Genomic DNA, 17,655 nt, shown 5'->3' on the forward strand with positions numbered 1-17,655 from the left:
GACTCCATAATAGGACTCAGTCGGCGTGATGACATCAGTTCCGCCATTTTTTCCATGCCTTCGAGGCACACGGATGGACCGACAACAGTAGATATACACACAATGTACACAGTACCAAATATCTCAAGATAACACACACAGTGTGTAGTCAATGCAGGAAAGCAATTATAATAACACATTTCCTTTGACAATAAAATATTTACATTAAAACAATGACACTCGTACAGATATGGAAGAGTGGACAACGGGGAGGCGGGTGGGCCAGTGAGGAATCCACAGGCAGATACTGATTCCACCAGAAAAAGTGTTACCGAAGGTAAGTAACTTGTTCTTCTGATGGATACATCTGCCAGTGGAGTCCTCACCTTGTGAATAGAGTCCCACAGCAGTCACCACTCCCGGAGGAGGGTGTCCACTCTCCTATACCAGAAAATCCTGGAGGACAGAACGCGCAAAGTGGCCGTCCCTCCTCACTTCGGAATCTAAGCAGTAATGCTTCGCGAAAGTGTGGAGGGAAGCCCAAGTCGCAGCTCTACAAATGTCCTCTACAGGTTCACCTCTAGACAAAGCAGATATAGCAGACCTTGCTCTAGTAGAATGAGCTCTTAAACCTTCAGGAGGTTCCTTACCCGCCAGAGAGTAGCATACCTTGATACACAAGACAATTCATCTTGACAGCGTACGCTTGTGCACTGCCCTGCCTCTTCTGGCTCCAACAAAACCCACAGAGAGCTGGTCATCCACTCTAAACTCTCTGGTTCTGTCCAAGTAGAAGCTCACCGTCCTCTTAGGGTCCAAGCGGTGAAGTCTCTCCTCCTCCTTGGAAGGGTGAAGGGGAGGATAGAAGGTAGGAAGGGTAACGGACTGCCCTAGATGGAAGGGAGTTACCACCTTAGGCAGAAAAACATCCCTGGTCCTGAGAACCATTCGTTCAGCATGAATGGTCAAGAATGGGGGCTTTGAACTAAGAGCTTGAAGCTCACTTACCCTCCTTGCCGAGGTAATTGCAATCAGGAAGACCGTTTTACAAGATAACAGTCTCAAGGGACACTTGTGCAAAGGTTCAAAAGGTGAACCCATTAAGAAAGTGAGCACAAGATTCAAGTCCAATTGAGGCACAATAAAGGGAGTAGGAGGAAATGTATTTGTAAGGCCCTATAGAAACCTTAAAACAATAGGAGATTTAAATAAGGACGGCTGATCCGGCAGACAGAGAAATGCTGACAAGGCCGAAAGATAACCTTTGACCGTAGCTACAGCAAACCCTTGCTGAGCCAAAGAAAGTGCAAACTGAAGTATGTCAGACAATCAACCCTTCAAAGGGTCAATGGACTTCTCCCCACACCAAGAGACAAATTTAGACCATCTATAAGAGTAGTTAGACTTGGTGGAATCACGCCTGGCTGATAAAATGACACCCACCACATCATGTGGGAGAGAAAAAGAATTCAGGTTGCCCCGTTCAATCTCCAGGCATGAAGGTGTAAGGTCTGGAGGTGGGGGTGTAGAACCTGCCCCTCCATCTGAGAGAGGAGATCTGCCCTAAGAGGGAGACGGAGCGGCGGGCATGATGAGAGGTGGAGAAGATCTGTGTACCACACCCTTCTTGGCCAATCCGGGGCGATCAATATGACTTGGGCCCGGTCTTGACGTATCTTCCTCAGAACCCGAGGAATCAAGGGTATGGGAGGAAACGCGTAAAGGAGTCTTGAGTCCCAACTCAACTGACACGCGTCCCCCAAAGCTCCCTGCATCGGATACTGGAGACTGCAGAATGACGGGCAGTGAACATTCTCGTGAGTGGCAAACAGGTCCACCCGAGGAGTTCCCCACGTCCGAAAGACGTGACGAACCACTTTTGGATGAAGCCTCCACTTGTGATCGGCCGAGAACTGCCGACTGAGACTGTCTGCACGCACGTTCAGAACTCCGGCCAGATGATTTGCCATCAGACAAATCTGATGGCCCTGAACCCAGGACCAAAGACGCAGAGCCTCTCTGCAGAGACACTGCGATCCCACCCCTCCCTGCTTGTTGACATACCACATCGTGGTCATGTTGTCAGTCAGGACCTGAACCGACCGACCACGAAGGGAAGTGAGGAAGGCCTTGAGCGCCAAACGAATCGCCCGCAATTCCAGAAGGCTGATGTGGAGCAACCTTTCCTCTGGAGACCAAAGACCCTTGATCTCCAAATCCCCCAGGTGAGCACCCCACCCTAGGGTGGATGCATCCGTTATCACTGTGGCCACCGATGGAGGCAGTTGAAAAGCCTTTCCTTGAGATAGATTGCCTTCCACGCCCCACCAAGACAGATCCGCTGCAGCTTCTCTTGAGATCCTCACATACTCCCTGAGATCTCCGTTGTGTTGATACCACTGCCTGCGGAGGCACCACTGGAGTGCCCTCATGTGCCAGCGTGCATGGTTGACCAGCAGAATGCAGGAAGTCATCAGACCGAGCAGACGAAGGACCTTCAGGACTGGAACGACAGCTCCATTGTAAAATAAAAAAATCATTTTCTGTATGTTGCGAATCCTTTGAGGAGGAGGGAATGCCCGACACACAGTTGTATCCAGTACAGCAGCTATGAACAGGTTGCGCTGGGAGGGCACCAGGTGAGATTTGGGCACATCGAAAAGCCCAAACTGTACAACAACTGAGTAGTGACTTGCAGATGATGGAGCACTTTCTCTGGAGATTCTGCTTTGATCAGCCAACCGTCCAGATAAGGGAATACTGGTATCCCTGACCTTCTGAGATGTGCTGCCACCACAGCCATCACCTTGGTGAAGGCTCGAGGTGCAGTAGTAAGACCAAACGGAAGGACCGCAAACTGATAATGTTGCGAACCCACCGTGAAACGGAGATACTTCCTGTGCGACTTCAGGATGGGGATGTGGAAATATGCATCCTGCAAGTCGATCGACACCATTCAGTCTTCTTCCAGGAGCGCTTGAAGAACCTGCGCAAGGGTGAGCATCTTAAACTTCTCCTGCTTCAGAAAGAGGTTCAAGATCCTGAGGTCCAGGATTGGACGAAGTCTGCCATCCTTCTTGGGGATCAGGAAATACCGGGAGTAGCATCCCTGACCCCTTTCCTGCTCCGGAACCACCTCTATCGCACATTTTCTTAGTAACGCCAGGACTTCCTCCTGCAGAAGTAGCAGGTGGTCCTCTGAGCAAAACCCTTGGCAAGGAGGGTAATTTGGAGGGAATTCCCGAAAGGGAAGAGCATACCCATTCTCCACGAGATTGAGAACACAAAGGTCCGATGTGACCGATTCCCAATCTCGTAGAAAATAGGTAAGCCGACCCCCCACAGGACCCGCATGATCCGGAATGGCGGATCTAGGGATGCTTTTTTTTTTTTAGGTTGGAGGGGGGTGGGAAAAGGAAGAGGAGGAAGAGGAAGCTTGACGTCCTCGAGGACGAGCACTTTGTCTGCCCCTGTACGACTTGTACAGCGAATTTTGCTGTTGCTGCTACTGTTGCGGCTGCTTGTAGGCTCGAAAGGAGGACCTTCCAAATCCTCTATAACTTTTACCTACAGTACCTCTGGACTGTAGACCCAAAGACCTGGCAGTTGCTCTGCTATCTTTGAATCTCTCCAACGAAGCGTCAGCCTTTTTCCCAAAAAGGCCAGAGCCATCAAAAGGCAGATCCACTAAGCAGCCTGGACATCAGCAGAGAATTCGGAAGACTTCAGCCAAGCTGCTCTTCTGGTAACAATAGAAGACCCCATGACTCTCGCCACAGAGTCAGCCATGTCCAACCCACTCTGGATGACTTGCCGAGCAGCTGCTTGGGTATCAACAAGCACCTCATTAAAATTCTGCCTGTCCACCTCTGGAATTTTAGGGGCCAACTGTTTCACAGAATCCATCAGAGCATGGATGTAAGGCCCCAAGAGGCATGTGGCGTTCGTCGATCTGAGAGCCATGCTTGGTCTTGTTTTTTAGAATCTTTGTCTCCAGGCCCCTGCAGATTTTTTGGAGCAGGCTGCCTGTACCACCATGCTCTCTGGTAAAGGATGAGAAGATACAAAGTCTGGGTCCCCAGGAGCCACCCTATATCTTCTTGCGACAGCCTTTGAAACTGCTGGAGCTGTAAGAGGCCTATTCCACACATCCAAGATTGGCTCTGTCAAAGCTTCATTAAAAGGAAGCATAGGCTCTACTACAGAAGATGGAGAGTGGAGGACTTCTGTTAATATATTTGACTTGTACTCCGCTGTAGGAAGATTTAAATTCAACAGTTCTGCTGCCTTCTTGATGACCACATGATATGGTGCCACATCTTTTGAAGGAGCATCTGGGACACAGGATAACTCCCAATCCGGAGACAGTCCCAATCCACTAGCCTCACGTCTCGACCTCTCCTTCGTGAACGGCGTCGGCGGATCCGCAATCGACTCCGATGGAGCCGGAATCTAGCTCGGAGCCGAAGGAACAGGCCGCTGCACTCGAGGTCGAACTGGAACCGGTGCCGGTGACGAAGGAACCGGCGTCGAAGACCGCGGCGGCGCCGAGAGATGCCAAGGCGGTGTCGGAGCCGGCATGAACAGCGCCGGAGCATACGTCTGGGGGACTCCCAGATGAAAAGCCCTCAGACCCATGGGACCAACCGGTGCTCCAGAGGGGTACATGGCTCTCGTGAAGACACCATACATAGCGTTTAAATACTGTGTAGGGTCTTGTCCCAGGCCTGGAAAGGGAGAGTATGAACCCACAGGCTGCTCTCGAGGAGGCACCGGATTCGTGTCGACTTCTTCCTCGGGTTGGTGAGCCGGAGTCATCGAACCCTCAGGCAAGGGAGCCTCTTCCTCCTCCTCTCGAGTTGGAGTTCGAGATGGCGCTGGAGAGGGATTCGACACCGGAGCCGGTGAATGCTCCGGCGACTCCATGGATGAAGCCTCGCCTTCCGGATCCAGAACATCTGGAGAAGGAGATACATCATCCTTACGATGCCTTCTACCTGGCGACTTCGGCCTCGAATCTGAATCCTTCCCAGAATGGTGTCGAGATCTGTGCTTCCTCTTCTTATGCTTCTTTTTTGTCGACCTGGAAGCATGCCCCGATGACGACCTCGAAGGCGACCTCGAACGGGACCTCGACTGCCTCGATCGTGACTTCAAACTCTTCTTGTCCTTTTTACCCTTCATCTTGGCAACCAGGAGCTTCGCCTCTCTTTCACGAAGGGCCTTGGGGTTCATTTTCATACAGCATGGAAACCCCTGGACATCATGGTCTGAGGACAGGCACCATACGCAATCTTCATGCGGGTCCGTGATTGACATAATTTTCCCGCATTCCCCGCACAGCTTGAATCCGGTCTTCTTCGAGGACATCTCGACAGGAGAAAAAGAAAGAAGAAAACACTGAAAGCAACAAACAGTAACAGAGTTACTCAATAGCTACAGAGGATCCCTCGAAAACTGTTAGCGTCGACGACGTGGAAAAAAGGGAACTGATGTCATCACGCCGACGGAGTCCTATTATGGAGTCAGTGACGTCAGCGGAGCCGCACGCGTGAAGCTGTGCGTTCTGTGACGTCGTCCACATCGGCGTGAAGAGCTACAAAAGAATTTCCGAAAGTTGCTGACGCAGGGAGATATTCACAAGGTGAGGAATCCACTGGCAGATGTATCCATCAGAAAACAACAGCACAAATATTCTAAATGGTAAGGGGCATAAAACTGATCAACCAAGCACTGCACAATTTATATTTTTTCCAGCAGTGCTGTCAAGCAATGTCCCACTTATATTCCAAATGTGATTTGACTGTACTTAACTACATTGTCATTACATGGTGTAAGGCCTGCATAGCACTAAAATGGCATGTACACCGTAGCTCCTTGTTTTGATGTGGATACATTTTGTTCCATGGAAAATAAATTCTGGGTTCATCACCAAAATGTGCTCCTTTGCTTGGTTTTACAGAACGAGCTGGCTCATACAGTTCTTAATAACAATTTAAGCACAATAATTCTCAGATAGCTAGCAGGTGTTCACGGTCCTTATTTAAATATTGATATGTTTCTTCCATGAATTCAAGAATGCAATACATAGTATTAAATATTCTGTAAGAATTGCACCTATAATTAGCATTCAGGTACCAAGGAAAAAAATATAAAACTATATATAAATATATCTCCCCCAAAATGTTTCATTCTGTAGCATCAAGGGATCACACTCATGAGTAGTGTGTAGTTTAATGTATTTCACGGTGGCTTAAAACCTGGCGCATTTCAGACCCTCCTGATCATTTTAACCTTGAGCCAGTAAACAAGGTCGAAAGGGACTGAAACGTGTTGGGTTACTTGCCAAATTTTAAACCACTGTGAAATTAAAAAAAACTACACCCTACTCGTGAGTATGATTCTTTGATACAGAATGTAACATTTTTGGGGAGATTGATACAGTTTGGTCCAGCTGTGGAAAACCACAGCCGCCCAGCATGTGAGGCCTTTGGAGGAGATATATAAATAAATATTTAGATCTTATGGTCTAAACAAGGGGATATCACTGCATAATGACAATGTCAGGACATTATTTCATTATTTTGGATTGCAGGATTCCCAAACATTAAGATTCATGGGACACAAACAAACTGGTGTACATCTACCAAATTAAATATTCCCCATATATAATATATTCCATACATTATTTAAGCTGCCATTATGTGCAAATAATTCAAGTGACAATACATTTATTTGGCCAACACTCATCCCGTTCCCTCCCTATTCCATGTAGTCCAGTCATGGAGGTCTCATTTCAATAATACCTGGTGAATAGCTGCAAGACTCTGTAACTGGGTGCTTCCTATGTGCTGCTGTTGAAGGGCAGCTGTCTGCAACATTATATGCTGTTGTTGAGCTGCGTACATCTGCTGTAGGTATTGAGCTGCTGAGCTTGAAGGACGTTGCAGTGCTTGCTGAATAACCTAGGTGAGGCATTAAGAAAATGATACTGTAATTGCCAACACATTTCTCTCTTGTAAGCACGACTCTCACTTAATCAAAGATCTTCAATCAGCAGAAACATGTATTCTTATTAATCCCATATGTTTGACTAGCATAAAAGGGTTCAGTATGAAATCAGGGCGATCAGATGGGGATTTGCAGGAATGTTACATACATCTTGTATGACTCCTTCTGCCAGTAATATGATCGAGGGTGCAACCTTCGGATTAGTGAGGCCACAAGGAAGATCAGAACTCCAGGTCAGGGAAGGGAAGGGAACACAGGTCCAGGAGGGGAACACAGGTCCAAGGAACACAGGTCCCCTTTCACTCTACCACCTCTAGCCTTGCTACAGGGTGTGGGGGTGGGAAGGTGAAGTGTGAATACTACTTCCACATCACTTCAGGAAGTACTGTGGTGGAAGTAGAAAGAGAAGGGGAGAGGAGCTCTATTTCTCACCCTCTGTGACAAGTTCCTTTCCTACAACTGAACCCACCTGCTTACCAGAGCCTCTTCAGGACTCTTTCACCAGCTGGATGAATATTGGTGAGAAGTACATGCTTTGCCCTTCAACTTGGGAAGCTTACCTATAGAACTTGGTTGACCTTACTAGTAATATGGACATTGACACAGAGTCAAAGATGAAACGTACCCAGATAGCTACAGACACAGACCACTTGAAGCACGCCTTACACATGTTGGCTACACTTCTAATCATCTAGCATAGAATGCTTGCACTCCTGCTCACCTGTAATGCAGGGCTACACCCACCAGATGACATAGGATTGTTGTATTTTTGGTCTCCTGCTGTATAACAGCTACACCATTAGTCCACTGCATCCAACGACTGCAACACAGGCATATAATGGCACCACATGAAATTATAATTCATTATTTGATTTGAGTCATACTGTACCACCTTCTGATAACTAATGCTTATCTGCCTTCATGTTGCACATACTTGCCTCACATACATGATCTCGAATAATTAAAAAGCGAAAGGTCTGGATTACAATAACATTTTGATGCACCGTTAGGTGTGATTATCATATTGTGGATTTGATATATACTTCGGGATCTCCAGTACAGTTTTTTTTATCTCATCTGGTACAGATTTTATTTTGGGGCCACTAGATACAATTCCAAGCCAGAACCTAGAAATGAAAGTAATAAAGCAATGCAAGGCACTTACAAAAAATAATGTGCTTTGAGTACTTAGAATAAACCTATCAAAGAGAGTCCACTGCTCGCCGCTCCGGGTTAGAAGATGTCTGAAACAAGATGTGCCATTACTGAAGGCACAATGCAATGAAATATACCAGCCGCCTGCGCTGAGACATTTGGCACTCATTTATTTTATAAGACAAACTATCCCTGACAGAATTTACCGTTAAGACCTCTTCGATAACTTCTCGCATGGCAGTCTAGTCTAAGAATTTCCAGTTCCCAATCCTAAGAAGACTCTTAAAATGGCAGGGTCATAACATGTTGAAATTGTTTACTAGGACACTGGGCTTGAAGAACACTGACGAGAAGCTAAGAGAAAGATTAATAAAAGATTACAGTTCTCACTAAGGCTTACTCCACAGCTCCCTGTTACATTTCATGACAAAGATACAGTATGGTAGACAAGGCAATCGTTTATTTACAATAACAATACTTAAGACTTTTAAAGCATTGGAAAAGGAATTAGACGTTCAGTTTTTGCTCAGGATTCTTTTATATTGTTTTACTAATTCTTTCACAAGAAGGCTGGTTTTGGGCGATTGTATATCACGCACGTGTATGCAGCTGGTCTGTGTTCACACTGGGTGTTGAATTGTTTAGTATGCTTTCAATGACAGAATATTGTGTACAACTTTATTAAAATTGATAGAGAAACTGTTTCAGTGTAAATTGTGGTAAATTAAGTTTGAATTTTTATTGTGATCATGAAATTAATTGTCTTGGTCACTGCAAGAAGAGATTATTAATTTTTCAAGTGAGGTACAATCTATTTTGTATTGCATGTTTAAGTGCTTTGCATGGCATGACTTGTATTGGCTCCTCAAGGACTACTTACCGGTAATTCCAAAGGATTTTTAATTCAGCCACTAAACCATGCACTTTCTTTAGGTTCATCAAATCAACAAATATTTCACTTTAGTTTGTTAAACTCCTTAATTTAAACTCCATAATTAGCGTGCTTGCAGTCAATCAACCATTTGTAGAGCGCGCTACATACCCGTGAGGGTCTCAAGGCGCTGGGGAGGGGAGGGGGGGGGGCCTCTACTGATCGAACAGCCAGGTCTTGAGAAGTCTCCTGAAGGTCTTGGGTCTTGGGTCTGTCGTAGGCTCAGTGGGATGGTGTTCCAGGTCTTGGCGGCGAGGTGGGAAAAGGATCTCCCGCCAGTGGTTGTTCTTCGGATGCGCGGGACGGTGGCGAGTGTGAGGTCAGCGGAGCTGAGCTGGCGGGTAGGGATGTAGAAGGAAAGTCGTCTGTTGAGGTAGGCTGGGCCAGTCTCATGGAGTGCCTTGTGTGCGTGGATGAGGAGCTTGAAAGAGATCCTCTTGTTGACGGGCAGCCAGTGCAGGTTTCTCAGGTGGGGGGTGATGTGGCTGTGGCGTGGAACATCGAGGATCAGTCGTGCTGAGGTGTTTTGGATGCGTTGCAGTCGTTTGATGAGCTTGGTCGAGGTTCCTGCGTAGAGGGCGTTTCCGTAGTCGAGTCTGCTGCTGACGAGGGCCTGGGTGACTGTTCTTCTTGTATCTGTCGAGATCCACATGTTGATCTTGTGGAGCATGCAGAGGGTGTTGAAGCAGGAGGAGGAGACGGCGTTGACTTGCTTGGTAATGGAGAGCGTTGAGTCGAGGATGATTCCCAGGTTGGGTGCGTGGTCGGTGGGTGTCGGGGCTGCCCCCAGTGCCATCGGCTACCAAGAGTCGTCCCAGGCTGATGGGTTGGAGCTGAGGATAAGGACCTCCGTTTTGTAAGAGTTCAGCTTCAGTCGGCTGATCTTCATCCAGTTGGCGACGGCCTTCATTTCTTCATGGAGGTTGGATTTGGCGGTGATGGGGTCCTTGGTGCGGGAGAGGATCAGTTAAGTGTTTTTGGTGTAGGAGATTATATTGAGGTTGTGCTGTCAGGCAACGTGTGCGAGCGGGGCCATGTAAATGTTGTACAGTGTCGGGCTGAGGGATGATCCCTGTGGTACGCCGCATATGATCTCGGAGGCTTTGGAACGGAAAGGGGAGAGGCGGACACTCTGGGTTCTGCCGGAGGAAAAGAGATGGTCCATTCCAGGGCTTTGTCTTGGATCCCTAGGGCATGGAGGCATGCCCGTAGTGTGCGGTGGCAAACGGTGTCGAAGGCGGCGGAGAGGTTCAAGAGGATGAGGGCTGCGCTCTCACCGTTGTCCAGCATGGTCCTGATGTCGTCAGTGGTGGCGATGAGGGCGGTTTCGGTGCTGTGGTTGCTGCGGAACCCTGACTGGGAAGGGTCCAGGATTCTGTTTTCTTTGAGGTATCGGGTTAGCTGTCTGTTGACGATCTTCTCGATGACCTTGGCTGGAAACGGGAGCAGAGAGATGGGACGAAAGTTCTTGAGGTCTCTAGGATCTGCCTTGGTTTTCTTTAGTAGGGCGTTGATCTCTGCGTGTTTCCAGCTCTCTGGGAAGGTCGTGGTCTCGAGGGAGAGATTGATGATGTTGCGCATGTTGGGTGCGATGGAGCTGCTGGCTTTGTTGAAGATGTGTTGCGGGAATGGGTCTGACGGGGATCCGGAGTGGACTGTGCTCATGGTCTTGATGGTGTCATCGATGCTCACGCTGGCCCAGGCTAGTGATGCATGAAACCGGGTGGAGTACATTCTACTGGACCAAACATAGAGGTAGAGCCCTAGTAGCCCAAGGTCCTCCATTGTGGAACCCACTACATCCAAAACTAGGGACAGAACCCAATTACACCCACATTAGAAAGGGTCGGAAGACTAAAGCTTACTATCTTGTCTTCAACTAAACATTCTTATTTGGTGACAGCAATTGACAAACATCAGACTGGGTCCACCATCACTAATTGGACTTAAACTCCCTCCTTGTTTCCTCCCATGCACTACATTTTGCTTACAGTACTCAGAAGTAACTAAAAGGCGAATCACATAGCTTGATAACGCCCCTTGATAAATAAACTCACAAACCCCCAGTTTCCTATTCAGAACATTCAAACAAAATGCTAGTGACTATATATGGGGTAACTCAAATTAGTCTTCAAGGTTCTATTTACTACAATGCCAAAATGTGTATCATGCCACCAGAGTCCATGCCACCCTCTTATTCATTTCCGTCTATCAGCAAAGTTTTAAGTTATGACGTTCTTACCCTTCCACGGTTAACAACAAAACCCTCATGTCTGTGGTTTGGGACTCGTCATGGGGCTGGAGTTGGAATAGATGAGACTAAATGAAGCATGGATTTTGAGTCAAATGTGTAATCTAAATTACAGAGCTGACATGGGGGCCCTGCACCGACCAAAAAACAGCGCCAAAGCTGTTCAAGGGACCTGACTAAGTGAGAGCATGTGTACAACATGGGGGCAGGAATATGCGCAAGATGGCAAATCTGAGGTAAGTGTGGATACTGGCACCTGCCATGAATGTATGTAGAATTAATATATGTGAGCACAATAACTATGTTAGTGTCGTAAGTTATAACCCTAGTGACCTGGATGCTTTCTGAACTGCTTGAACTTTATGAAAGAAGAAGAGGCTCAGGTTTTGTTTATGTAAACAAATGTGAAAAATGTAACCGTTTTCGAAAATATTAGGAGCCACATCCTAAAAGCCCCTCATCTGTACACACAAACATCCCTAGTTCATAGTTTTGGGTGTAAGACATAGACTAGACATAGTAGGACATAGCATTAAGCGTTCTGTGGCAGGGGTCCTGTATTTAGTTCTAGAGGCACTGTGTGTCTTAGATTTGGGGGGGGCAAAATCAGGTCTAGACACTGGACCTATCCAGTTGCTAGAAACCTAGAAAAAAACGCGTTGAAAGCTACATATCCTAGGGAATTTAGAATGGGATTACCTATATTGGCTCTGCAAAGGTCAGTACTCATAATTCCTTTAGTCTATCGGTTAAACATACATTTTCCAAAATAATTATGTCTGAAAAACTACTGAAGGTATATAGTTAATACATTTTGCAAATCAGATTCACCCTTGCAAAAAAAGTCACTGCATATGTGCACTAAAACAGATAATGGGTTTGAAGAATATCGCCTGGATCAGGTTTAAGTTTCAAATAGAATCTTGGTCTAAATTGTTGAAGTGGCCCTGTCCAGTGTTCATAAGAGAGAGTGCTATCCCAAGAAAATCTAACAACTACTTGCAAACATACATTACTGAAACACAAATATTGCGGTTTTGACTAGTGTGTATCCAATCAAGTTTGTCTATCCACAAGGCCCCAGCAGCACTGATTAATGTATAAAAATACACTTTTTGATCATCTTTAAATCTGGAAAAAACGTTTTAAGCGTCCATGCTTTTCTTGTCAAAATCAATGCTAAACATATCTGGGCTGATCTCTATACCTCAGGACTGCTGGAAGGCAAAAATCTTTTGATGCAAATCCTGAAGTTGTGTTGTCAGTCCTAACTCCACACTAGGGGTTTCTGGTTTGGCAGTGCCAGCATCTCCCACTCCATTATATGGTCACTTTTTAGACATAGACCACAGTTCCGAAAGCAAACGGTGCATCAGAGCATCCACATGCTGACTCTCTTGAGTAGATCACAACCACAAGATGTCTAAGTCATGCAAGCGGTAGACAGACAGCCATCTCAAACTAAATTTCAGTACATGTGGTGGGGCATTGGACAATGGAAACATGGTATCAGTCTACAAGCATGACTACTTTCATATGTGCCTGCATGCAAACTGCAGCTGCACAAAGAATTTCAACTTCTTTCAGAGGCTGCAGCATATAAAAAACCCTAGTGGAGGAATTGCTTGGCTTAACGTCTCTTTGGAGTCAGAGAGTGAACTTTATGTTGTTGACTGCTGAACATATATTTTTGTTGGTTTCCTGGAAGTGGCTCTAGATTTTGTATCTTGTAGACTGCATTGGTTAATGATTATTTATTAACTAATTACTGAAAACTGGTACAAACGTACAAATAAATACGAGTTAACAACAAATCTGCCCACAGACCTCTGTGATGATATTTAGAAATTGACAGCACATAAGAATAACCAGGTACATATAAGTTTGGGGATCTTCAGTAGGTCTCAGGGCACTTCTGAGTGCATGATAATTACTGGTCAGCTGGTTTGCCAATTTGTTTCACCTTTTCTTCTGTTCACCTTTCTATGTTTTGGTAGCTGCTTTTTGTTTCTTCTGCTTCCTTTCGCTCTTCCATTTTGATGTTTTTGTTCTTGTTTCTCCCCACCACTTTATCTTCTTTTCTTTTATTCTAAACTTCTCTTTGACTTCTTTATTTTTTCTCTCTGTCTTTTTTTCAATATTTGTTGGCTTTTCTTTCCTTTTCTCCTTTCTTTTACTCTTCCCTATTTTTCTCCTTCCTTTCAATGTTTTGTTCCCTCATTCTATACTTTCCTGATTTTCTCTTTGAATTTGTTTTTCTCTTGCTCTACTTTTTTCAATCTCTTTTGTTTCTCCAGTTGTACTCTACTTGCTTTGTTTCCTTCGCTCTTTTTTCTTTATGGTGTGCTCTTTTCTTCTTTCAGTCTTCTTGTTCTACCTCTTTTTTCTTTTTCTCTCCTTTCATCTGTTTCTTTATTTACTTCCTTTTCTCATGTATTTCTTATGTCTTTGTTTAGCTTGTGTTTTGGTTTTGTTGTTACTAGCATTCTTTCTTTGTCATTCTGCCTTCTTTTGTGACTTTCTATCATTCCTTCTTGTTTCTCTTGTCCTCTGCTTTCTTCCTCTATTTTCTTCGTACTCACTTCTATCTCTTTCTTGCCTCACGTTCATGCTCTCACCACGCTTCTCTCTCTCCCTCTCTCTTCCTTCATTTCTCTCTCTCATTCACTTTCCTTGTTTTTCTTGTTCTTCCTTTGCTTCCTTCCCTTACTTTCTTTTTTCACTCTCTTGCTTCCTTCCTCTCCTTTTTCTTCTTCACATTTCTTGTATGTCTCACTCTACTTTCCTTTTGATTAATTCCTCTCTCTCCTTGCTCTTCCATTCTTCCTTATTTTATTACTGTCTTTCCATTTTCCTTTGCTAAAAGAGTGCCTCTTTTCCAAAGGAAAGCTCTTCATACATTAATTTGTGTGTCATTATTATAGGGCTATTGTATGCAAGTAACTGCCAAGATATGTTTTCTTGTAAATAGCTATGAAGTCTGTATGTGCCTCGCAAAAATGTATTATTGATAGTGGCCCTTTGTGACCTAACTCACAAAGTGAGAGCAGTGTCCTCTTATGTACTACATGACAATTAAAACACAACTCTATATTAGATTCTCACATCTCAGTGTGATTCATATACAAAGGACAAAACCGAGGCCATAAAGCTCATGTTGTATTAATGATGCATGCTTTCTGGAGCATGACTAGGATACTCTATGGACGGTGTTTAAGTTATTTGGACTTTATGTACCCTTGTCTAACACCCATATAATAGGCGGCATCTCAGTATGCTTTTCTGTGACCAAAAGCAGCTCTCAGTACAAAAAGAGATTGAGACCCCTGATCTTGTCTGAAATTACTCCTACTTCTGTAATACTGAAGACTGTCCTGCGCCTCTCAAATAGTATCCACTATTACTTCACTGAGTCTGTAACAGGTCCGTCTAGTTTAAAAATTCTCCTGCTCGTGTAATATCAGAGACTGTCATTGAACTCTCACAGTATTATTTATTATCATTCCTGTGAGTCTGTTGTAGGTCTTTTGTAATTTTGATGCTGCTACTGTTGTCATAAGTTGGAAGATACTTTCAGGTATTTACCAAACTTTCTGTGCCTCATCTACTTTTCTTCCACAAACTTGAATTTATTATAAACCTGCACTCTGGGAACTCCTCTTGCCCAGCTCTCTGTAGAGCCTAAAATATAAATATGATAAAGCTTGATTTACCTTTTGTTCTCGAGCTACACCTCTGCTGAAATATGCCTGTCACTGAATGATCCTTTCCTATCTGCAGCCTCCTTTGCCTCCCGCCCTCCAGAAGCTCTGTTAACTACACACACAGCAAAATCCTATTATTTCTGGAAGTGTGATGCACGAAGTGGCATTGTGCTTGTCCAGGGAGGAACACGGAGAGACTAGTGCAGTAGTTGTGAGGTGACGAGATAATTATGAAAGGAGATCACATAGTTGCAACATACAATAAATGCAATCAGAATAAAACTGGTGCAAGAAATTAGCAATTAGGAACCACAGAGGAGTAGGCACCAACAGAGCGATGGAGGGAGGCGGCTTTATATCGGGTAGATAAAAGCAGCAGAGAGGATGAGCCAATTTACATAATTGCCCATAAAGAACATTGCCAACCCTGAACACACTGGATTGGGCAGGAATGAGTTTGTCTATTCCAGAACAACTGTCATAAGTGAGACATGGAATATAGAGCTAGCAATTAGGCACACTGAAGGTCAAACAAAACTGAGAGTACATAGACATTCCTACTGTACATCAGGCAGGACGGAGGAGAACAGAAGGGCTAGTGTACTATGACAAAGTTGACTGTGGTGGCAGATTATGGGATTTTGCACAGTTAGAAAGGAGAGGGTCAGATCGTACCCGAGATCCCATAACTGTACAGAGTGGGGTCTGGCTTTGGGCAAGGGTACAGAAGTCGGGATGACATTCGAAACCTTGGTGCAAGGGAAAGGATAGGGGGTGGGCAGTGTTGACACAGGGAAGGATGCGACTAGGAAGTGATAAGAGTATTACAGTACAAAGTGGCTAGAACAGCACAGAACGAAATGTAGAGCATGGATTGCAGAACAGAGGAAAAATGTATTTGGTCAGGTTATCTTGGCACAGAATAGCAGACATCAGGCCCAGGATACATAAACCACTGTTCATGGCCAAAGCAACACACTACAAAACAGAAGTGCCATCATTAGCAACACAAGAGAAAATAACTTAGTAAATTGAGGATTCCAACTAATATATGCAGTGATCTGTAGGTTCTGAGTTCCAATATAGACAGTGGAGGCTCAGCTTTCCATATTTCCAAGATAGGTAAATGAAGTACAGTTAAACTGGCTAAGATAACACTTACAGTGCATAGACAAGACACACTATTCCGTGAAGTGCTATATAAAAAGAAAATGTTAGCAATATTGTCAATAGGACCTCTATGAGAGAAAGGTACAGGTACTGGACAGGGCATTGCCATGGGCAACTGAGGTGTTTGGAAAACACATCCTGAGACTTGAGCAGCATGTGTGCGTGGTTGAGAACAGATTTAGGGAGTGTGATGCTGGTTCTGAAGAGTGGGACAATAAATGTGACAGGCCGGGTTTGAGGCAGAGTGAGAGGGCTGATCAATCAGGAAAAAGATTGCGGGAATCAAATCAGGTGAGTGCCACCTGACAGGAATGGACAGGCACACTAGGGGAAGACCGGGAAGACGAGGGGCAGACGTGGGGGAGCCACCACAGAGTTCCTAGCATATCAACAAATTTTCACTACTAGTGAGCCCCCACTTCGGTTGCACCCTTGGAACAATAGATTAAAGGAACTTGATGACCCTTCAGCATTAGCAAGCCGTCTTTGAGGCACCTACGTTGAACAGAATAGGAACATGATGTGCTCTCACAGCCAAGGGTATATAGATGAGGTTATCCATAGACTGGCCGTCCTCCATCGGGTCTCAACTCTATGGTGCCACTCCTACCGGCAGAGGCTATGAATGGCTCGCTCTTACGTCACTGGGTGGTTCACTGCATGCCACAAGTATTTACAGTCTGCATGCGTCAAGGCAACTACCTGCCTCTGGTTCCATTTCAGCCTTCTGGACAATTAAGAAGTGAAGTGTTTCCTGAAACATACACAGGCCATCACCCATGTCGCACACTGATGGGATCTACTTCTGCCTGCCGGTCTGTCTGGCTGTGAGCACCATGGGTGCCACTGCTCTGGTCCCATTTTATCTAATTACCATAATTTCGAAGGGAAGGGTGCAAGTAAATAGGTTCTCAAATTGCAGTTGAAAGACTTTACTGTGTGATGGAACTAGCAATTGAGATCACCCTCTAGGACAAAGGACTATACAAATATTAAAACTATATTACCACGAGTGCACCTTCAATGTCCTGGGTGGGTGTTGATATATATTCTACACCCCTAACTTTGCTTGCAAGGCGTTTCTCACACAGCATCAAAGTACTGGGAATGAACAGCATCACCAGCAAGAGCCTAAACTTGTGTGCCCTCATGTAACGTAACTGGTGCTATGTAAAGCGCTCTGATACCTGATTCAGTTTGGGTCTAGTTTGCGCTATATAAAACTCTGCAAAAAAAAAATAAAAAAAATAAACAGGTTGCAGGAAGAACTCAAAGTCACCAGTGCTCCCATGCCAGTCCTCGCAGTGTTTTGTGTACAAATACTCTGCGGAAAACAGTTTTTTTAGGTGAAGAAAAGAACCTCTCTCAGGCTTCATGAAGAACAGTTGTATGCAATTTACCCAACTAGCCTATTAACATGTCATGAAGTGAAATCAACCAAACGACAATCTTGC

The 17,655-nt window shown here is 45.1% G+C and overlaps 1 protein-coding gene across 2 annotated transcripts in view; it reads right to left on the reverse strand.

The window, feature by feature from the left end:
• Positions 1-17,655, reverse strand: part of PHC3 (polyhomeotic homolog 3) — a 627,291-nt gene that overhangs the window by 521,765 nt on the left and 87,871 nt on the right. For both annotated transcript variants that reach the window (XM_078666127.1, XM_078666126.1), the window contains exon 3: positions 6,786-6,944. In XM_078666127.1, the coding sequence (XP_078522253.1) occupies positions 6,786-6,944 (159 nt within the window). The remainder of the gene's footprint in view (positions 1-6,785; positions 6,945-17,655) is intronic.

The sequence above is a fragment of the Lissotriton helveticus genome, chromosome 11 (genome assembly GCF_964261635.1).
Source record: "Lissotriton helveticus chromosome 11, aLisHel1.1, whole genome shotgun sequence".
Taxonomy (NCBI): domain Eukaryota; kingdom Metazoa; phylum Chordata; class Amphibia; order Caudata; family Salamandridae; genus Lissotriton; species Lissotriton helveticus.